Source organism: Tyto alba, unplaced genomic scaffold, assembly GCF_018691265.1.
Source record: "Tyto alba isolate M040663 unplaced genomic scaffold, T.alba_DEE_v4.0 Super-Scaffold_38, whole genome shotgun sequence".
Lineage (NCBI taxonomy): Eukaryota > Metazoa > Chordata > Aves > Strigiformes > Tytonidae > Tyto > Tyto alba.
Window position 1 is genome coordinate 40,217,105 of NW_024881313.1, and position 22,791 is coordinate 40,239,895.

At 44.3% G+C, this 22,791-nt stretch overlaps 1 protein-coding gene across 1 annotated transcript in view; it reads left to right on the forward strand.

Annotated features, from left to right (window-relative positions):
• PTH1R (parathyroid hormone 1 receptor) overlaps positions 1-21,890 on the forward strand; it is a 119,121-nt gene extending 97,231 nt beyond the window's left edge. Inside the window, exons 6-13 of the mRNA XM_042802151.1 lie at positions 1,423-1,609; positions 4,696-4,849; positions 10,687-10,747; positions 12,584-12,650; positions 16,245-16,339; positions 18,297-18,438; positions 20,318-20,359; positions 21,377-21,890. Coding sequence (XP_042658085.1) covers positions 1,423-1,609; positions 4,696-4,849; positions 10,687-10,747; positions 12,584-12,650; positions 16,245-16,339; positions 18,297-18,438; positions 20,318-20,359; positions 21,377-21,739 — 1,111 coding nt within the window. The 3' untranslated portion in view covers positions 21,740-21,890. The remainder of the gene's footprint in view (positions 1-1,422; positions 1,610-4,695; positions 4,850-10,686; positions 10,748-12,583; positions 12,651-16,244; positions 16,340-18,296; positions 18,439-20,317; positions 20,360-21,376) is intronic.
• Positions 21,891-22,791: the final 901 nt, after the last annotated feature.

Here is a 22,791-nt window from a genome sequence, read left to right on the forward strand (position 1 = left end):
GCTTGAAATATTTAATGTCCATGTATGCAAGAGTACTCCTGCTTTCAGGAGACATGCTCTCTCTTTATTCATGTAGTCAGAGCACTTCACTCACAGCCCAGACTACATGGGCGACTGTGCTAGAGCATCTTTGTCCCAAGGATCAAAACAGCAGCAGGGACAAAGCCAGATTTTATTCCAGATAACACATAATCCAGAGATCCACCGACTGTATTTCAAATGCAGGGAACAAAGCCCATCTTCATTTATACCTCAGGGGTTCCACTTGGAGTAAATTGTATTATAATAGCACAGGAAACAACTGTTATTTCTATCACAGTCTCCTCCAAAGGAGAAAAAACCCACAGCTTTTACTTTTTATTTCCATTATTGGAGCTAGGGATTTAAAAGGGTATAAATTCATTCATAAATTCATGCATGGCTAGCCAGGCAACAGAGCTATAGAGGACAGAAGAGGACCACAACATGTCAGTTAGTTCCTTCTTCTCCCCAAAGGCCTGATCACTGTTTCTAAAACACACTTCGTAGATCTGAGTCTAACCCACTCACTTCTTACCATCCAGCTTTTCCCCAAAAAGGATCTTAAAGCGCTTTACAATCAGCATTTGTGGGGTCATTGCTACCATTGCTGGGGTGGAGCCCAGAAACTGCTCAACGTGTCCAAGCAAAGGATAACATCGCTAATGGCAAACAGAAAAAACAGCCCAGCATGCTATAGTTACTACTATAGTTGCTACTAAATTTGGAGTGAGCACAAAGATTAGCAGTTTACAGGAACTTCCGCAAGCTTTTTCATGGCCACAGGTTCTGTAGCCTTTGCAGTTTCCTCTGCACAAAGTGCAGCTAAATATGAAGTCTATAAATGCCAGGTTTGACTCTGGGAAGGGTAGATTTGCTGGAGGGATGGATTTGACAGAGAAAGGGACGCTACACGGGATACGCACTTTAGTATCAGTGATCCCTGTGCCTGTGTCCTGCCTTCTGTCTGTACGTCTTGGAAAACGACGGCGTGCTCGTTGCAACGCGCACGGAACGCCCCGAGCATCCTCCTGCGGGGTGAGCGGCGTGCAAACTCATCGCACGGGGTGGGGGGGTGGGGGGGCTGTGCACACGTGGAGCGGGGCAACCTCCAGATGCAGCCCCGCTGCACGCATGCTGGCTGCCCCCTGCCCAAAATGCATCCCTGTTTCTTTGCAAGATTTCCTGCTCAGAAATAAAGGAGTTTAAATAAGTACAGCATCGCCCTAATGCCAAGTCAGCAGGTGACCACAAGCGCAGGGCAGCGGGCGGCACTTGCACACCTTCCCCATGGTGGCACAGAGTTAATGAGTGGAGCTGGGGCTCTTCAGAAGCAGAGGTGACCCTCAGCCTGTTCAACAGATGGGTTAAACTACTCCAATCCTTCTCTGTCTCCTCCTCCAGACGTTTGCACTGCACTAGAAACTACATCCACATGCACCTATTTGTCTCCTTCATGCTGAGAGCCGTGAGCATCTTTGTGAAGGATGCAGTCTTGTACTCCGGGTCAGCTTTAGAGGAGATGGAACGGATCTCAGAGGAAGACTTGAAATCCATTACTGAAGCACCTCCAGCGGATAAATCACAGTTTGTGAGTATCACCAGAACAGCCGCTTTTCCAGGTTTCGCGCCCCTGTCCTGTCTGTTCAACACTTGACATCTCTTGGGGGGATTTTCCACTCTACTGAGGACCACCATGTTTTAATTAAACAGTCAGATTCCCCTGGTCCTCACCAGTTCTACAGACCCCACTTCCCTCACCCTCCCCAGCCTCTCCCCACCCCTTCCAAATCCCTCTCAACCCACTGGCCCGGGGGTATCTGCCCAACCCCAGAGCTAAGGAAGATCTGTTCCCCACGGAAGACAAAGATGAAGTCAAGGTTGATATTTTGCTTCCCATCTACAACTGCTATTTTGAACATTCCCCTGAAGTCTCCAAAAGCGCATGGCTCTGGAAGCTCCCCTGGCTCTCCCAGCACAAGGCACCTCAGTCCTTGCATTTCACAGCGTGTAGTTCTCCCACCACAATGTGCAGCTAGCTGATTTTCCATTTGGAGCTCCTCTCTATATGACCCGTGAAGGCATCACTGTGCTGTAACGTCAAACTCACAGCCCACGGGTAGCAAAGCCACGGTTCACCGTGGAGGCTCTCAGCCATGACTCCAGAGCCAGAGCAGAGGTATCTTGTGAGGAAGAAGGTCAGCAGTAGACATCTCACCCCACTGTAATTTTGCAGCAAATCATAGCTGGCTGCTCCTGTTGTGATTTATCACTCCCATCTCTGGAAAAAAAAAAAAAAAATTTAGAAGGGAAAATGGAGGGATTATAAACGATCATAAGAAAGAGTAGGGTTCATCTGCAAAAAACAGGTGTCTACAAGGGAGACACCTTCATTCAATCTAGTCAACTGAGGTTCCATCTATGGTCAGCTGAGCTAGTATGGTCAACACAACCCAGAGTCCAGGGTATGATGAACCACATCCTAAAATAAAAATTGAAGTGAGGTCAGCTGAACTTGTCTCCAAAAGTATACGTTTCTTTTCACTGTATAGAAAGCTCAGCTGGCAGTATCTGCATTGTTCATGTAACTGGGGGAGGATAAAGCCCATCCTCAGTTTCCAAAGTCATCCCCATCTGCTGCAGCTGTCTGATCTCTTAGTCATTGGTCTCATCACAGATCTCCCATGGTGGATCCTAGCTATGATAGCTCATCATCCACAGATTGGATGCTGCAGAGATAGAGGAGGTAGATTTTTGTATCTAAGCTCAAGCACACAAAATCACACACCAAAAATCTGAGCCAGCTCAAACGTCCTAGTGCAGTGGCTCTCACAATGTGGCAATAAACTTTCTGCCTGTGTATTCATTCAGCTTCTCAAGTCTTTCACAGCTTGTGCTACTACCAGGGACCTGGCCACCAACACCCCTGCATAAAATCAGTATACATGAAGTGTCCCACTGTGCATCCAAGTACCCCCAAATGGAAATTTGTTATTGTGTTTCCTTCCCATTTCACAGATCCATTTCATTAATTTCCTGAGTCTCTGGCTGGAGCACTCATCACACTTCAAAACACTCCCTTTCTGGAGAGAACACAAAACATTTTATTGCATTGTTTTCTGTTTCTTCTTGGGATGGACTTATTATAAGGAATAATTAGAATAATATATTGCATTCTTTGAATATTAGCAATTTAATGGCATTTCTCATTCTTTCAAACTGAAAGGCAAACTAGTGATGAAGGCAACAATGTATTTCTTTTGTTTCCTAGTGAAGTGGGAGCTTTGTGATTATTGCCTCATGCTCCCTGTGTGGGGGTAAATGATGATTTTTTTGTAAATACAAAAGTTATTATTAAGCCTGCATGTGGATTTTTTTAATTGGTTTTCCTTCTATTTTAACTCACTTTGTCTGTAAAAGAAAATGGACGTAAATGTGTCCATATTTTATATATACAGGTGTATATGTATATAAAATATGTGTATATTCATTTTGATTGGCAGAGGATTAGCATAAGAGCTGTGCCAGAATAAAAAACTCTCTTTTTATTCATAAAATACATGTTATTGACATTTTCTGCAAGTTGCTGATATTCCTCTCCAAGGAAGGGACAGCATGGAGATGTGCTGCTGCCATGGGATGTGTCTGGTAGTTATAGGTTTCCTGTGAAATGGAATTACCCAGACTCCTAGAATTTCCACATTGACAGGAGATGGCTTTCTGTGTCCCTTTGTGCCAATAAACCTCATGGGGTGTCATTACTTTGCAGTAATTCTTTCTCTACTAGGGCTGAGAAATGTTGGAAGAAGGGTGGCTTTGCCTCACTCTGTCAGAAAGGCAGGGGATCGTTGAGTTGTAGTCAGGGTTTTCCACTCAAGAAAGCAAAGGACTGCAGGTCAGTGCAGAGTGAGAGGTCAGAAAATCAGTCCATTTAAGATCAGTGTGTCCTGGAAGTCTCTACCACTTCGCCCACCTTGCAGCTTGGGTCTGTTCAGAAAATGCATTGACATCGTGGGTGAAATCTTCCAGCTCCTGTTTGCTCTTGGAAGACCAGTCACCAGAGCCCCAAGCAGCCATCCGGGGTGTTTTCACATTCGTTGAGGAAAGACAGGTGGCCCCAGAGGACCCTGTCATGGACATCCATGACAGCATGGGGTGACTGACCCTCAGCACGGTGCCGGTATCTCTCCACAAGCTGAAGAAGGAGTCATACTTCTAAGTGATATTACACCAGGTCACCCAGACCAAGGTAGCTTGGCCACAGCCCTTTGTGGATGAGAGACACAGGGACAGGGGGGATAAGAGGCACAAGGAAAAGATGAAACACAGCTGCCCTAGAAAGTATGCGAGCCCCTCGTCACCAGGGTTGGGAGACAGTAGGATCAGGTCAGCATCTCTCCACACATGTCCTGTCCTCCTACACCTCCCAACTCACTTGCTGTTAGAGCCACGATGTCAGGCTGAGGGGAAGCTTTCTTCTCAATTGTTCATCCCTTCTGTTCTTGCACTGATTTTTCCCACTTGTAAAAGCCCTCCAACACAATTTTCTGAGTTTTTTTTTTTTTTTCTTTCCCCATCTTGCTTTTCCAGCCCATCTTGGTAAATTCTGGCTTTATGTAGAACAAGAATTTCACACCATTTTCCTCACATAACCCTGTCTTTCTGTGGTCATTGCAGGTGGGCTGTAAAGTAGCGGTTACCTTCTTCCTCTACTTCCTGGCAACCAATTACTACTGGATTTTGGTGGAAGGGCTCTATCTCCACAGCCTCATCTTCATGGCATTTTTCTCAGAGAAGAAGTATCTTTGGGGATTCACATTATTTGGCTGGGGTAAGTCACGGCTGCTCCTTATAGCTGACCTGTAAGAAGGAGGTGGTCTTTGAAGCAGATAGTGCACATGCATAAATATAGGAGAGGAGAGAGAGGCTGGTAGAGAATCAGAGACACAGTGACTGTTGAAAGGACAGGTTAGCTCTCTTGTGAAGCCTTTATCATTTCTAAATTATGGTATTTGTACTGTGGCACTTCCAGAATCTCTGGAAGGATCAGTCTAGGCTTGGAGAGGCAGCATATCTTGCCATCCTTCCGAGGCAGCAGACCTGTGCATGTGACAGCTGATTTTAGTGCAACCTCTGAGTTATCCCCATCCCTGCCAAGTGCCTCCTGCTGAGATGTTGGGCTGGAAGAACAGCAAGTTGTGTGTGGATGTGAGCATCTGCTCCCAACGTCAGACCTAAGCTCTGATTTCCTACCTCAGATCTCAGTTGCTTTAAAAAGTTCCTGAGGTTTCATGGGTGTTGGAGCACCAATAGAAACCTGCAATTTGTGTGGAAGGCTGGGGTTTTTTTCCTTTTCTTTTAACTTGGGCATCTTTTCCTGCAGTAAGGAGAAACGGGCGGGATGTGGGTGCAGGGAGGGTGCTCATTAGTGGAAGGCGTTGTGGGCACACACATTTCAGACAAGAATGTTCTTTCTGTTCACTTCTGGCATTAGCTTTGGCTTGCAAGAAGTTATGAGGTGCTGGTAGGCTGAGGACAATAAAACAACTGCCCGCAGTTGCCTGAAGTGTGTGGACTGTAAGGGAGAGCAGGAAACCTATTAGATGATCCTCGAGAACATAACTAAGAATAATGGGGTGTAGATCTACAAAGGACCTTACAGCAAGAGAAACCTGTTCAGAGGTGTCTATGGTTACCTCTAAACTGTATGGCCCAGGACTACTTGCAGTTTTCAGGTCCAAAAATGCTCCTGGCCACATCCTGACTTCATTTTAGGACAAGATTAATGTCTGCACCACACCATCCCTATTCCAGAGCACGATTTCTTCTGGAAGAAAACTGGTGTCTGAAAGAGCGGAGCTCTGAGCAAACCAAGAGTGCAGAACCAAGTTTATTGAGGATTGAAGGTTTTTGCTTTGTGAGAACAAGCAAGGGATTCAGTAACCCATGGAAGTCCAGCCCACACGACTCACTCCAGCCTTCCTCCTTCCCAGGTGTGATACAGGGGAGAAGGGGACCACAAGCTCCTTGCTAACCTCAGGTTCAACCAGTGCATAGGTCAGAAACTGCTGGTGCTCCCATATGAAAAAGACAGAAGGTGTGAATGTGAATCCCAAAGTGGGCATCCATCTCTTGGGCAAAGTCTAGTCCCAGCCAGATGGTAGGTTTGGGGGAAAACAAATAAATAGAGGTATTTGGGGCACAATACATTTCTTACCTCAGCTGCTAAGAGACAGGGCGGACCTTAGATGTCACCTCTTTTTTAAAACGAATTAATAAAAAAAACAAATCCAAAAAAACCCCAAACCCATCCTCTTCCAAACCTTCAAGCTACATAAAATTTCCTTCTCAGAAAATGGCATTAAACTGTACAGTGCAGACTTAAAGAAGCAATTCCCCAGAGCAAATTCTGGAAGAGAGGGAATCAGTTGAAAAATAATGCCATATGTTTAACAAGAAAAACCAACTTGATGCTGCTTGTAATGCGGCCAAAGGAAAACAGTCTAACAGGCATGGGTTCTTCTCATTAATTCTTCCAACCACTGCCAGAGTATAATCATTTTATCAGAGTAACCACAAAGCTGAAGTCACACCTGTCACAACACCAATCATCTATGGGCTTCCAAAAGTTTGAGGCTGCTCAATTTAAATTCCTCTGGAATGAGAACATAGGATCCCTCCAGTTGCATTTGTTTTTGCTTTGTTTTGATTAGCATGATAATGTACACACACACACACACGCACAGACGTATTGTTTTGATAGCTTTTGGGCACTGGAAAGGGCAACCCCATCCAAGACCCACTGGAGTCAGTGGAAAAACTCCAGTTCCCACCAGTGGGCACTGGATCCTGCCCATACCACAGCAATGAATGACAGGGAATCAGTGATAAATAAGAATGACGTTCCACATAGGTACAGAAAATACAAGTTTGCCCCAAAAGTTGCGATATTTTTTTTTTTCCTTGTGGAACAATAAACAGCAGTAAATTTATCCTGCATGGAAATTTCCAAGGTGGGGGCAGGGAGCAAAAATCTCCCTACAACATCTTTTTTTCCAGACTGCTGAAGAAACCAGAATGTATAGTTAGTTTTTGATGTCAGACCCAAAGATTTCTGTCGAGTCTTTTCAATCCACATCCTCACTGGCACAAGGGAGCACAGGTCCGTGGAAGTCCGCAGCGCCCTTCTCGCAAGAGAGGCACTGATGACAGAAAGGAAACTGTTCTTTGCCAGCACCCAACAAAAATAAATAAATAATGATATTATGGGCAACAATAAATTCCCCAGCAGACTTCAAGTTCCCTGCAGCTGTTTTATGAAGGAAGTCTAAGAAGCATGACCAATAGTTAGAAAACCCAAGCTGATTCCACTGGCATTTTTCGTTCACACTGTGTTAATTCCCCCCCACTCCCCCCCCTACCAACTGGACTGCACTGGCTTTCAGCTACGGTGCAAATAAGGATTGCAGGGAGACCTGGAAAAGGCAAATAGATCGATGTGTTACTGTTAGAGGTGTTCAGGTCCAAATACCTGGAATAGTGAGCCTTGCATGTTTATCTATGCAGAAATCATCCTTGCCTGAAAGTATTTGTACTTAACAGGACAAGAGGCCTAAAAGGGTGCTATTAGCCCCATTTAATATTAGGAAACTGTGACACAGAAGGACTGAAAAAACACATGAATTGTTCCTCAGAGAGGTTTTCAAATAGCGAGGAACTGAGACCAGATTTCTCCAGATCTACATAAGGTCTTTATTCAAAAGCTTTCTTCTAGCAGCCACTTTGCAACCGCCTCTCTTACTCACAGCTTTGACACATGGCATGAAAAGCCATTTTTCCAACTGCTAGAAGACACGTACACAAGAAAAGCGACAGAGGAGAGCGGGGGGGTTGGGGCAGCCACCACACTTTGCCCAGCTTGAGGTTGGCACATTTTCCAGCTGATGGGGAGACACCTGACTTTATAGCACCTGCATTGTACACACTGTGTGTATTGACTGGAAATGCACAGCGCATACAATGTGGATTCTGTAGAAGTCACTCACGGCATCGCTGCCCGGTGGGGGTTCGTCCTGCGTCACACCGGTCGTGCACGTGGGGCACATGCGTGCAAGGGGGAGGACATGCATGCATCCATCCACACCTGCATCTCTCTGCGCCCACAGCCACCCAGGAGATCACAGGTTTTTTGGAGACTCACTTTCCTTTATCTGGTGGGTTGGCGAGATGCATTTGATCTCCTATGACTTTCCTGCTCACAGAGCTGCATCCTCTTGGGTGTCTTGCTGCTTGTGGATATCTCTGGATGTCTAACTTTGAGGACCTCGGTCCTGATTTTTGGGTTAACAATTCTCCCATCAATGGGCACTGTGGGTGCTCAGGAGGAGGGATTGTCAATCTCGGGGCAGCACAGACCAGGACTTTCAAGTGGAGACACCAAAAAGTCATTCATCACCCTCTGAAAGTAAAAGAGCTGCTGGAGCAAAGCTAAGCCTTCCGACTCTTCATGTTGAAAAACTAGTTTACCAGATTGAGAGGGAAAGATTGAGCTCTAGAAATTACCTGACAGCCCAAGCACTCCATGTCATGTTGACATAGGGAGAATCTAAAAATGGGGCAGAGGAAAGGGAAGGAGAGGATTCATTCCACTTTTTGTAGATTTACAAATATTTGTGATTGTTCACAGTGAAAAAAAAAAAAAAAAAAAAAAAAAAAAGAGTTATGTAAGAGATGCAGAAAGACAAACGTAGCAATAAAACTGGTGCCAGGAATTCACTTTGTGTGTTTTGCAGAAAATGTCAAGGATCCTTTTCCTAAGCTTGCCTGAATGGAGTGAGGCAGCAGTGCACAGAGCACAATAAATCCACACAGGGATTTTTTAGGTATAATTATTTTCTCCTGTATATTTTATTGTTGCTAGGAACCTTAAACACAGCACAGGATTAGTATGAATGGGAACAGTGTCTCTTCTAAAGTTCAGGACAGGCTAGAGAGAAACAAGTACATGTCAAACATATCCACATCTCTGAAACAACCCGTCTTTCAAAGTCAGAGCTTCACAACAGTGGGTGAACATCCACCATCTCACAAGCAGGCAGCAAGCATGTCAGCTTCCCAAGTTGCCCAGTTTCTCAGTTGTTATAAACTGGGATATCACCAACAATATCAGCAAAGTTATATGCATTTCAGTCTTTGATAGCTCAGCCAGTAGTCTGGAGCACGCACATATTTTTCATAGATCAGCGATTAAAGAAATAGATGGTGCTTGTTATAATAAATCATCACCTTCCCCAAGCCCTCAGCTTCAACATGCCTATGGGTTCCCAGTGCAATAGGTTAAGTATTTTCTTTCCAACGCCAGCCATCGCAGGGATTGTAAAGCAGGGTGCATTCCTTATAAATGTATCTTTGTAGGCAGCACTGGGCCTGAGTGAGGCTCTGTGTTTAATTATTTATGCTTTCTTATATTACCATGGCATTTAAAGGTTCCAACCAAGATAACGGCCCCGTTGTCCATGTGTGCATGAGACGGGCGTCCCTGCTCCACACCCCAGCTCAGGAAAGCGTCCGTGGTCAGGAAAGCCTTTAAGCACCCTAATGAGACTTAAGTGCATGCTGAAAGTTAAGCGTGTGCTTATGCATGCCAAGCGCCAATGAGCTTAGACTGTGAACAGCATATTTACAGTCATCAGTGATAAATGTCACCTTTATTTATTTTTTTTTTTTTTTTTTTTCACCTGAAAGGGGCTATTCTTCTTGAATTTGTGGAAGCTACTGTGGATTTGATTCTGCCTTTTAAGGGAAGCCAGTAGGGGACTCAGTTGTACAAATAAAGCAGAACTGAACCCTAAAAAAAAAATAAATAGAAGACTGCATTTGGATATTGATGATTCTTTTCACAGGGAAAAGATGATGCCCAGTGTAACAGTGCTGAAATAAGGGTGGTTCATTTGGGAGTTCATTTGGCTAGAGTATTTTGCAGGCGTTACCTTAAATTCTAGCATTTATCTGCCTCATGCAGCAAGTCTCATATGTAAAAGAATTTCTAATCCATCCTGTCCTGTGCTGGGAGAAATGATCTGAGCCTGACTCCGGATCCACCTTTCCTTGACATCTGGGGAGGGTAACAAATATCTTGGGAAAGGTGTGCTGCACAAAACCCTTCTCCGCTTCAAATTGAATGAGTTGGCTCGAGCAGGTATCAGCCACCCAGGCTCAAGCACTACAGGCTACATATATAGAAAATAGTGCTAGAGGAAAAGCACGGGACCTGATGATTTATCCTGTCAAGTCCATGACCCATCTCAGGCCCAGACCAGCTGGGTAACTCCCAAACATGAATCAGGAGGTAACTTAAGCCTGGACCACTCCTGACCATCAACTTGGGAAAACAAGCTGCTCTGTTTTGGAAGCCAGGAGGGTTCAGTAGGATGGGTATGTCCAGACCATGACATTTGTCTTCCAGAAAACACTCCCTGCCACTGTTTGGTTTATCATTTGGACTACAAGAAAAATGTGAGACCAAGATCAGGCTTTCATAGTCTAAATTATGCTTAAATATTTAAAAACTGCTTCTCCCAATTTCCTCTAGCCCACTCCACCTGGGCTTATGGTAACGGAGGCCTCTAGTCCCCCTACTCAGCCCGTCTGACCTGTGTTTTTTTGCAGGACTCCCTGCTGTATTTGTTACAGCGTGGGCCAGCGTGAGAGCCACTCTAGCCGACACAGAGTAAGTCACATTGGATTTTCTTTTCTGCCTTCTACATGCGACGCTTTTGTGGGGCTTTTGGCAATGGTGACTTTGTGGGTGAATCTAAAGGAAAGAAAAGAACCAGACACAGCCAGATGTGATTTCTACTATGAAGATAAGAAACTTTTGAGGGGGGTGGCAGGGAAGGATAAAGCGGGTGCAACTTTCTTAGCTTTCCTTTGATTTTACAGAATTTGATAAATGTAACCACCTGCAGCTGTTATCCCTGGGGCTAAAGGGGACTGCTTCACAGCTAGGCAGGGACAAGACAGGGATCTTTAACATACTGAAGGAATGGGAATGAAGTCAAGATATAGCAGGTTAAACACAGTCAAAGAAGGTGGTTTGGTGCTGATTGAGAAGGTGAAGCTGTAACTCCTCCCTGCAGGAGACATGGATGCCAGCAGATCCTTAGGTTTAAAAAGCATTTGTTCAAATTCATGGAAGATAAATTCCTCTAAAAGTGTTAGATAGTAATGTTCTGGCTCAGGAAGCCATCATGAGCAGCAAACTGTTGGAAGAATATTCCAGAAAAATATTACTACCTGCTTACCTATTCCACCTTAAATATCGGCTTCTAGCTACTGTCAAAAACAAGATATGGATCAGCTGCTTCTTTGGTCCTACATATGCACCCTCATGGTTTCATATTCTTACAGTATCCTGGATGAAGGATCCATAGCATCCAACCTTTGAACCCCCAAACAGTCACATTTTCCTAACATAATGCACAGACTTGACCACACAACGGTTTCATTCGCCCACGGTCTGCCAGTGAAAGTGTGGGAGTCCCCAGGCAACTTTTCAGATGGTTTTTCCTGGGAGGACACTGCTTTCCAAAGGGGATTTCAGCTCTAGGCTTGTAAGGATGGAGTAGCTACTGAAGTGTGACACATCTGCATTGGCACAGGCTCATCCTGGTCGAACCTTTCAGTCAGCTCCAGTGGTTTCTCTGCCCCTGCCTCTCGCTTTCCTTGAATAGATGCCTGGGCAGCATTTGGCTGGTGAAATGAAAACTGCAGCTGCCATGTGGGGGCTGTCTGGCTCAGATAAAGAAAAGCCTGTGGCACTCCTCTCCCCGTGGTTGGAGAGAATTCAAACAGACTAATTAACACTGAGTGACCTTATTCAATGGCTGCTGGAAACGCCTGGAAGGAAATAGTGTTCAGCCCTTTCTTGGCAGACAGAGGACTGTAGCCCAGCATCCATGCCACCAACAGTTTGCCCTTCCAGTCCTCACTTGGATAAGGGTTGAAGATGAAAAGGAGATGAAGACTTTTGTGGGGCATGGCTGAGTCTCACTGTAAGAGCAGGGCTGAAGGAAGCACAGGAATGAACCTAGAACGACAGTATGGTCCCCATCACCATGTCTTCAGACAAGACCTGCCCCCACGCAAGGTTGAGTGGGTTTATTCCAAGGGGTAATATTAGGCTGTTTCAGCCTCTCTTGTTTTCAGGAAAGCTGGATTACTCTTAGTGTAGTTTTTTTGCTGGTAAGGAGGTGAAGAAGAAGTGGAAAAGGGTGAGTTCCTGCCCAGAAGGGACAAGTCTTGATGACTGTGGAAAGAGCGGTTCCACCATATGAAGAGCATAAATTTAAGTGTGTTTAGTGGTGGTTTCAGCTTTGAATAGTATAACAGGAGAAGGGCTATTTTGAAGCCATGCTGACTGAAGGCAGGCTTAGAGCTAGATCCTTCCACCACACCAGGCTTTAGATGAACCCATCCTTTCAGGATGGATTTATCCAAGACGACACTCGAGTCTGTTGCTCTTTGTAACCAGTGATTTCCTGATGGGATGCCAATCTCTCCTCAGGTGTTGGGACTTGAGTGCTGGCAATTTAAAGTGGATTATTCAGGTGCCCATCCTGGCAGCTATCGTGGTGAGTACTGGCGGATTGCAAGGGTGGGAGGCAGTGCCTTTGGTCGATGCAGGCTTAGTGGGAAGAGTTGCACCAGGCTGCCCTACTCTAATCAGCCCGTTAACACAGCTCTTGCCTTAATAGCGTGGAGTCTCTATATATCCAGTTTAAGGGCCTTAGATTTGACCTGTCTGAAAGTTTGACAGCTGCACAGAGCAGAAGGGTTTATGAGCAACTTAACATTTTGCTTAGGAAAGAAAAATGACACAAGGGTAAGACCCTCAAATCATTAATAAAACAAACATTCAAGCCAATATTTCCAAACCATGTGATACTGGAAACCATTAGGGGTCATAAAACATTCTCACCAGACATCTCCAGTGAGAATAACTGTAATTTGGGTTGCATAGCTGGACTAATCATTTCCCCTAGGCATGCTTCAGTGTCATCAGATTCTTTCAGACTTGTCTTTCTGAACTAACAAAAGCTTGGGATAGCTCAAAGGTGGGGACGAAAGTTAATCCATCCCAGCTACGATGGGACATGATGTTAATCACTGATGGAGGATTAGTTCAGCTCCCACCCAGGAGCCAGAAGGGACAGAAAGGATATAAGTGACATTGTCCAGGCACAGGACTGAGCTCTCACAAGCTGGAGAGGTCATTTTAAGATGTGACTATCTGCACAAGGGGAATTCAGCGGGTAGTTATATGTTTGCTTGAGCAGGGTCCTAATTAGATAGAGAACCTGCTTTCACACTTTTCATTAATTCCCTTTCCTCCCTCTTTCTTTCTCTATGGTTCTCCATTAGTCCATCTTCTGATGGTGAGATGAGTGCATATAAAAGAGCTTGTCCACTCCCACACATCCCAGTCCCCCCTTACATTCATCCACGAGTAGTTGAGTGGAGTCAGTCAGAATTTCTCTATAGTCTTCAGAGGGTTTTGTGTCAAGATCTATATACTTCCTTCTGACTCACAAATCAGGAGGCCTTGGAAGATGATCGGTGTGGGTGAGAATTAAAACAGACCATCTGCATATAAGCAGCAGGAAAGTTTCTGAGGTGAATATGCTCATATATGCAATTAGGTGGGCTGCTTTGGACTCAGGGAGTTTTTTTCTTCATGAGAATTTCCTTTTGGTGGAAATTCTCTACCTGGTTCTGGCAAATAGTTCTGCACCTTGGAAGAAACAAATCACCAAGCCTACATCGTGGTCATTGGAAACTAAATAGTAGGATGGAGAAGAAAGTTCAGATAGTTCAACTAGATGAATTCCAGCAACCCCATTGCATTTAATTTAAAGCCCAATTAACAGAGGAGAAAGAGCTCAATTGAGGCTCGTACTTGTAAAAATAATGTTTCTCCATGAGCTCTGCTGTTCTTGTACCCTGGCTATTTGCAAATCCCCCTATTTATCATGCAGAAATATTCTGTGGGTTGTTTCTGTTTAATTTCTGTGGGTTCATATTGTTCACTTGGCTGCCTTTTCAATTCCCACACTGACTGGTCATATGTTGCTGGACTAAGTTATGCATTTTCTGGATGTACTAGCAGAGAGTTTCAAGGCTGAGGGGCTTAAAATCCTTCCATTCTGCTGTTAGCTTTGATGTTATTTGGTTGTCTGGATTTCTCCTGAAACTTAGCACATGTTTCAGGAAGTCAGAGGAGTTTCCCTCCTGACTGTGATAAGGTTGGACATCTTCAATTTAGCCGACAAATGCAAAATTAGATCCCACTTTTGAGCCTTTGAAGCTAGAAAAACTCCTATGAGAAACAAAGCCTGCTTTTCTTTTTTTCCCTTTCAGATTGGTTTCCAATGAAAATTAATTATATGCCCCCAGGCTGTGTGCTTCTCTGCTTGTTGGTCTATCCATCCCTCCCTTCTAACTTTTGTGCCAGTCAGTAAATTCCAACCAAATGTAACTAAGGGAATGGGGTTGCATGGATGTTAAATTCCCACAAACCTCATGAAAACAGTCAAAGAGATATGGGAGAAAAATTCTACTAATGGCCCTTCAAAGGAAAGGGTTTAGTATGACCTTACCCCCTTTTTAACACAGAGGAGAGCTGTTCAAAATGAACTTGCACCTCGTTAAAGGAGAAGGAATCCAACCACAGAAGACAAAGCCATAGCAAACCAGTCCATGTTCATTCAGTGGCTCAGGGAACTACTTGTTTTAACAGTGAGGATAATTAACTGTTGGAACGACTTATGGTTGTGGTAGGATCTCCGTCATGGAAACACTGAAACCCAGATCTGCTATAGCTCAAACAAAAATGAATAAAAGGAGGTCTTATGGACTGTGTTTTGCAGGAGATCAAACTAGAGGTTCACAATGGTCCCTTCTGGCATGAAACTATGAGCCTGTGTGTGGCATGGTAATTTTTTTCCTTAAAATGCTGCTATACTGGCATCTGAGAAGTCAAATGACTGCTGAAAGCCTCCAGAGAAACCCTTAGGCATCAGCGTTAGCCCAGCAACATGGATCTGTCCAGTGCAGACAGTTACACAATGGTTCTGCTTGTGGCCTTGCCGTAGTCCCAAGAATGGGTTTGTCTGGCACAGCAGCAGGTGTAATCCCAGCTGCAGTGAAACCAATCTCTGAAGAGCTCCAAAAAACCCGAGACGCCCTCAAACATCTCCCTGTTTTCCATCTCTGTTAAGTGGCAACGTAGCCATGAGACATTGTCATTACCTTTTGCTGGATGGGTCACCATGAGCATGTTCCTCTAAGGCTAGATTAGCTTGTTGGAACAGCTGACCACAAGATGGATTCATAGATGTGTCTCCCTGCAGAGGTAGTAGATATTACTTCTTCACTGTCCTTATCTGGTCCATACTAAACACCAGAGAGAGAGTTAGCAGTAGACATGCAACAGAAGTTTTACAGTTATATTGCCCTTCTGAATTCTTGAGCTATTCTCTCTAGTTAGGTCTCTGTCTTCATCATGGTACAGTTTGCTTGCTCTTCTTTCCTTTTGCACATGGGAATTTGGAAAGGCATCCTACTAATATGTCTCTCAGCCTGAGGAGATCCTTAATCTCATGTCGTCTGCAAGGGACAAATATAACCTAATTTCAGTCTGCTATCTAGACTCCAAACTAAGTTCGAGAGATTTATGAGGCCATGAAAATGACCCATATCACTGTATGGAGGTTTTTGGTTTGTTTTTTTTTTTTTTTTTAAAAAAAAAAAAAAAAAAAAAAAAGTGATGTGAAATATTCTGGGTTCTATGTAGTACATATCTCAAAATTCCTGGTAAGCACTGACTTATATATTGATATCAAATCCCGTTATCAGGTGTCTGCCAGGCTGGCTAGCTAAGACGTAGGTGTTTCCATGTGAGATGCCCACACCTTGTCAGAGAAAGCCATTCCCTTCTCGCTCCCGATCACTCAGATGACTAGATCCCAACAAACACTCGGTCTTTCTTGGGAAGCTCATCCCTCCCACAGGACAAGCTTTCCTGAGAGGAGCTTCATGCAGAACATGATCAGGTCACTGCCACAGTCCCTTGACTCATCTCGGGGGAAGCATTGACTAATTCATCATATGAATCTTTTTTAACAGTTATCCTTTCTTTGTTGTTTTTTTTTCCCCGCCTCTTCTAGGTAAATTTTATTCTTTTTATCAATATTATCAGAGTCCTAGCAACCAAGCTACGAGAGACGAATGCAGGGAGGTGTGACTCAAGACAACAGTACAGGTGAGTCACAGACCCTCTCCAATTTTAGGGAGATGTCATAGTTCTTGTTTCACCCCCTTGACTACAGAGGGAACCCAGGATGACAAGTTCAGGTTGTCTACACTGTAGACACCTAAAATAAGGTGAAAAGAATGCTGTCTTCCAAGTCTGGTAATGCAGACTGAATCAACAGCAGTTTAAACATCTCCTAAACCTTTCAAATCCAACCTGGAGGACCTGCCTCGTAGGTTAAAGAGAGGAATTCAGTCTCTTCAGCCAGTTTGGAAGTGACTGTGCTGGCCTTTACCCAAGACCGCAAAAATAAAAACATTGCTTATACTGTTGAAACCCCTAAAACTTGTACCAATTTATTTATTTTTATTTATTTCCCTCCCGTGCTTTGTAAAACTTGGCCTATTTGTTAAATCTGCCCTTCAGCGGGTGTTTCAATGCCTTTTCTAAAATGAAAAAATATTCCTGACCCTTTGCTGGAAATCTGACATTTCCTTGTTTGTTTTGTTTTCCCTTGTTCTGCCAGTTCTTCTCTCTTGATAATTTAAGATATTTGCAACATGGTCAAAAGTAGACAGAAAAAGTAGATTGCTGAGACACCTCAGCTGCTTGAGAGCTCCCAAGGCTTTTCATAAGCTCCTGAGCTCAACTGACCAGCATGACACATGTAAAGGGGGGAGACCAGAACGATTTGAGCTGCAGACCATGAGCTCATTGCTACCATCTCACTCTTCAAACACAAGACATTTCATTTGAAGCAGGAATGAGATTTGGCAGGAAAACACCTCTCCATTTTTCTTTGCTGCCCTATCTGGGCTCTGATTTATATGTTTATTTATATCTCCCCGGCTGAAGCTTGTAATCAATTATGGTTTGGATGGTGCCTTTTCCTTTTAATGTGTTAAATTCCCTCAGTGGTTTCCAGTTGCTGGACAGAGGAGGTACCAGGTCTTTCTGGTAGTGATGTCTGCCCTTCTCAATAATTGCCTGCACTTGGTCACTTGCTGTAAATCTTGGCAGAAGGTTTAATCCTTCAATTAATATCACTTCCAGGCAAGGCTGATTATCCCAGGAGCAAACCCAGCCCAAGTACTCAGGGTTGCATTGTACCTCTCCCTAGTCCCCAGCACAGGTCCTATGCTAAAATGGAGCTGCTTCTTTAAAAAGAGGCTTTCCAAGTGATACTGCTGTCCAAAGCACCTTCTAAGAGTGTTCACCTTCTGCTTACTCCGTAGTGCACTGTCCTCTCGCCCTTGATATCTAGAGTAATTCTGCTCCTAGGCACACTTTCCTCTCCACCAGCCCTGCTCGTTGCACAGAAGGCACTAACCTAGGGCGGACCTTCATGTCTTGCCTCTTAAATAAGCAGGCAGAATGGCAGAATCACTGAATGGTTGAGGTTGGAAGGGACCTGTGGGAGCCATCTAGTCCAACCCCCCCTGCTCCAGCAGTGCCAGCTACTGTAGATTGTACACAACCATGTCCAGTCATCGTAAGCTGAAACAGAACCATCCTTCAGGGACAAGGAGGTTTAGTGCCAGTCAGAGGCTGAGGTCTGGAAGCAGCAGTGCACATTTCCTTCCAGTCACCCTTCCACCCTCTACCCATGATCGTAATCTAAAGTTGGGGAGATTCTGAGGCTGAAAAAGTCATCTCAGTGTCTTCGTCTCAAGTACCTACAGGAGCATCACATGGGGGCATGCATGTGGAGAGGGTTAGACTAGCATAACAAGACACGTTTGAGGATGGACTGGGTTGTGTCACATACCATAAGAGAAGCAACAGTTTGAATGTGCAGGAAGACACAGTGCTTGTGTAAATGTAAGATATCCCAGCCTAGCCAAGGGGCCATCTCAACAAGAACAAAATTACCCACAACTTGTGCGCAAGGTATGAGATGGACGAGCCTGGCTGGGAGGTTCACTCCATCCCCTAATTTCCTCTGTGTCTCTCCTTATTGCTACAGGAAGCTGCTGAAATCTACCCTCGTCCTTATGCCTCTGTTTGGCGTTCACTATATTGTTTTCATGGCTATGCCATACACAGATGTGTCAGGGATTCTTTGGCAAGTTCAAATGCACTATGAAATGCTGTTCAACTCTTTCCAGGTATTGTAACTGTTAAACTGTGGGGGCAAACTCTGAGAATTTCAATGTGGAGAGGAGGGAAATGAGAGAGCAAGGTTGTCTTTGGAAGCAGGGTTGGTTTTACAATACAACAGATTTCATTCACAAAGTGGTTTGACAGTATTTTAGCATTGAGTATGTTTTATATTTGCAAAACACAACATATAAAGGCTCAGTGTGTCCAACAAAAAAAAATGTTCCTGTTGAAAGATAACTTGCCCCACAAAATAAATCCCTTTAGATCCGTGTTAGACGTAAGCTGGTAGAGATCCACAGAGACATGTTGTTTCAAATTAGCTTCCAATTTGCTTATCCCAAGTTGTCTTTCAGTCCTGTGAATGGATTCCTCAGTTCTAGGTTTGGGCAAAAGGCAAGTTCTGTTACAGGACTGGTCCTATATAAGACACAGCAGCAAGAATACGCAACTCTCTACAAGCAGAGCAGTATTTGATCATCACTGCACACCCTTCCCTGAGAGATTAACTTTTGGCTCGCATGTTACTACCAGTCATTATGGTTGACCAGCGTGGATGATGAAAGTTGGACAGAGAGTCTGGCCAGATGACAGTTTAGAGAAAATGTGAAGGAGATGGGGACCAAGCTTGCATGCATGTGCTTCCACCATTTCTGTTGGGTGCTGTCATGGTTTAACCTCCATCTGGAAACTAAGCACCATACAGCCGCTCACTCCCTCCCTGGTGGGGTGGGGGATAGAGTCTGAAGGCTAAAAGTAAGAAAACTCCTGGGCTGAGATAAGAACAGTTTAATAATCAAAATAAATATTATTATTATTATTATTGTTGTTGTTGTTGTTGTTGTTAAAATAATAATAATAATGAGCAAGAATAAGAATAAATTGTAATGAAAAGGAAAATAAGGAAAAGAGAGAGAAACAAAACCCAAGAAAAACAAGTGATGCAAATGAAAAACTACTGCTCACCACCAACAGACCAATGCCCAGCATGTTCATGAGAAGCATCCCTCAGCCAACTTTCCCCCTAGTTTATATGTTGAGCATGATGACATATGGTATGGAATATCCCTTTGGTCAGTTGGGGTCAGCTGTCCTGGCTGTGTCCCCCCCCAGCTTTGTGTGGGACCCCCAGCCTCCTCGCTGGCAGGGTAGCATGAGAAGCTGAAAAGTCCTTGGATAAATGTAAGCTCTGCTCACCAACAACTCAAACATCAGTGTGCTAGCAACAGTATTCTCATCCTAAATCTGAAACACGACACTATGCCAGTTACTAGGAAGAAAATTCATTCTATCCCAGCCGAAACCAGGACAGGTGAAGATGGGCTAAAATAGTGAGTGACCTCAGCAAGACCTAGGTAAACTATTGGCCAACATAAAGATGTGGATGATTTGCTCACATCTGAATTCCTTTGCTGATCTCACTCAGAAAGTTCTGCTCCACACAGGGGCTGCTCTACTTACAGCCAGAGCTGGAAAAGTCCCATCAGTACCATCTTCCACCCTCTCATCCTGCAGCAGGATCAGCTACATGTAAAACACTGGAAATGTTTATCCAAGGAGTTCGTAAACACCTCCAATGAGGCAGACCCCATCACCATCTTAGAACCTTTGCAAGAGATTTGGGGGTGAAAATAGACCTGTTAGCTAAACCATGAGCCAGAGGGCTTATACAGTCTATCTACTTTGTCAGTAGTCTGCAGCAAAATGTCTGTTTATCTCTCTTATGTGCTACTGATCAATTCAATGTTTCCTACACGTATTATATACAGCATATAATGAATGTCACTGATTTCAGAGGAAAACAGGGATGCTAGGCAGCACCATCAGGAAAGAGATACTCACATACAGCAAGATTAACATTAATATGTTGTTTCTTCTTCCTTCTAGGGATTTTTTGTTGCCATCATATACTGTTTTTGCAATGGAGAGGTAAGTCACCAGCTTCTTTACTATTTCTCTCCTTTGTTAGGTTAGTTCCACACACAGACAGTAAGGTGGATGCACTTGGTCATATCCTCACTTATTATAAAGATACAACATTGTTTTGCACTCAGTGAGAGATCTGTCAGTACACAGAAAAAGTTCATACCCTTGGGTTTGGTCATGTAAGGTCAATATGTCACCGAGAAATGGAAAAAAAAAAAAAAAAAAAGTGTTTTTCATTTTCCCAGCAAAAATGTTGTTTAGTGCTGCTTAATTCCAGATCTGTGACAGGAAGAAAAGTGTATTAATAGAGTAGATGCCTAGCCAGCAAGCTCTTTTGAATGTCCAGGATTTTTTGACCTTTTTTTCTATTTCCAGAGTGATATGCCTTTATGTCTTTGTTTCCATTAATTTCCTCTGTGGCTGAAAACTAAGAAACTAGATGGTCAGTGGATACAGATCAGGAAAGAACAGAGCTACATTCATGGCCCAGCATAAGGCTGGTTTGGCCTAAATTTGTGGATTTTAAGGGGAAATGAAACTACAAATACGCTGCTCATGTTCTACGGAGTAAAACCGAGATGAAATCTATACCATAAGGGAAACTGATTTCATCCTAACTTTAGCCATCTAAAAGTGGGATAGTCAGTCTAAAGTAGTCAGCTAACTCCTTTCTAGAGGAAGTTTCTAGTGACTCAGGCACCTCTGAATATGGCTCATCCCACTTACACTTGACACTCATGGTACACTGAGAGGATTCTCTCCTGGATGTGCTGCTCACCGTCCCTTAACCCCAGGAGAGAATTAACCCAGATTTTCAGTTAGATGTTTTCAGACATTCAAGCTTCTCAATGACACATATTTCATTTGGAAAGGGCAGATTTAAGGTGAATTTACTGTTCCTTCCAATTTACTCCCCAGAGGGCTTCTCACCCATTTTGTCTGTGGATGCTACCTCCTTCTGATACTCTCTGCCTCTCTGTCCTCCCAATCATGCTTTTTTTTTCTCCTCTTGTCTCTCAGGTCCAAGCAGAAATAAAGAAGTCATGGAGCAGGTGGACATTAGCACTTGACTTTAAAAGGAAAGCACGAAGTGGGAGCACAACCTACAGTTATGGACCAATGGTTTCCCACACCAGCATCACAAATGTAGCCACAAGAGGAGCACTTGCCCTCCATCTCAATACGAGACTTATACCAGGGACCCTCAATGGACACCGGAATTTGCCAGGTTATGTAAAAAATGGCTCCATTTCTGAAAACTCCATGCCTTCTTCTGGACCAGAGCAATATAACAAAGATGAGGAGTACCTGAATGGCTCTGGGCTTTACGATGGAGACAGACCCACAGTACTTGTTGAAGAAGAAAGAGAGACAGTGATGTAAAGAAAGGAGAAAAAAAGAATCAAAAGGATGAAAAAGGTTCCTGGAGAGCATTTAGTGGGCAAAAGAGTATCAGGCCACGCATTGGATGCCAAGGGTTTCCATACAGTTTCTGTGTTCTGTGGAACAAGAGGTTAAGTTATATGGAAAAAAAAAAAAAGTGAGCCTCCAATGTGGCCAGCTGTCGATCACCTACATATAAGCAGTGATCTAAGTCTCCCTGGTGTTAACGGAGTCAGGGCTCTCCAAACCCGCGGGCCTTGCTACCTGGTGAACAGCAGAGATACTGAGAGTTTGCAAGGGAGGGTTGCAAAGCAGCACGTGGTCCTTGGACCTCTTGGAGAGCGTGGGCAGCCAAGGAGGACAGGAGTCTCACCTAGTAAAGCAAGAATCTTGCGGGCAGTGTACAGTGCCATCTTCTTGTGAGGGTACTAGCCACCCTGGACATCAGCGTCTTCAGTTTGGTTTGCTCTTTCCCTGTAAAGTCTGCCTGGTAACACACACAACACTGATCAAGACCCCTTGGGGGTCGTAGCTGCCTGGTCTTGCAGACAAGCACTCGTCACGGACAGCTCAGTACAACCGATTGCATGTTCTTCCCTTGGGCAATCTCACTCCTCTTGGGTGAGCAGGGTTAACAGCTCATGGTTGCTGGATGCAGGCAGAAAACTCTATTCCCCTTTCCCTGACCTGAGTCCCAGCAGCGAGCCAGAAACCAGTGCAATTTTAGAATGGAAATTGTGGTTATCAGAATGTGGAACATTTTTGTTCTTCCAGATGCAGCAGTGGAGAGGGGCCCACCAAGCAGGTTGAGGCAGGGCAGGGAATTTGCAGAACTTGGGTATGCGTGCCTGTGTATGTGTGGCTAAAATCAGTTCAGAAGGTAGCTAACTCAGCCGTCCCTTTCTGTGGGTGCTCACGGAAACAGGCTTCAGTCATTTTTGAAACCTCTAAATTGCTTCTCCTCTGCTCTCTGAATTTCCTGTTTCTCACTAGTCCAAACCCTCATGAGGAGAAAGGCTCCATCAATGGTCTGCCTGTATCACTCAAAAGCA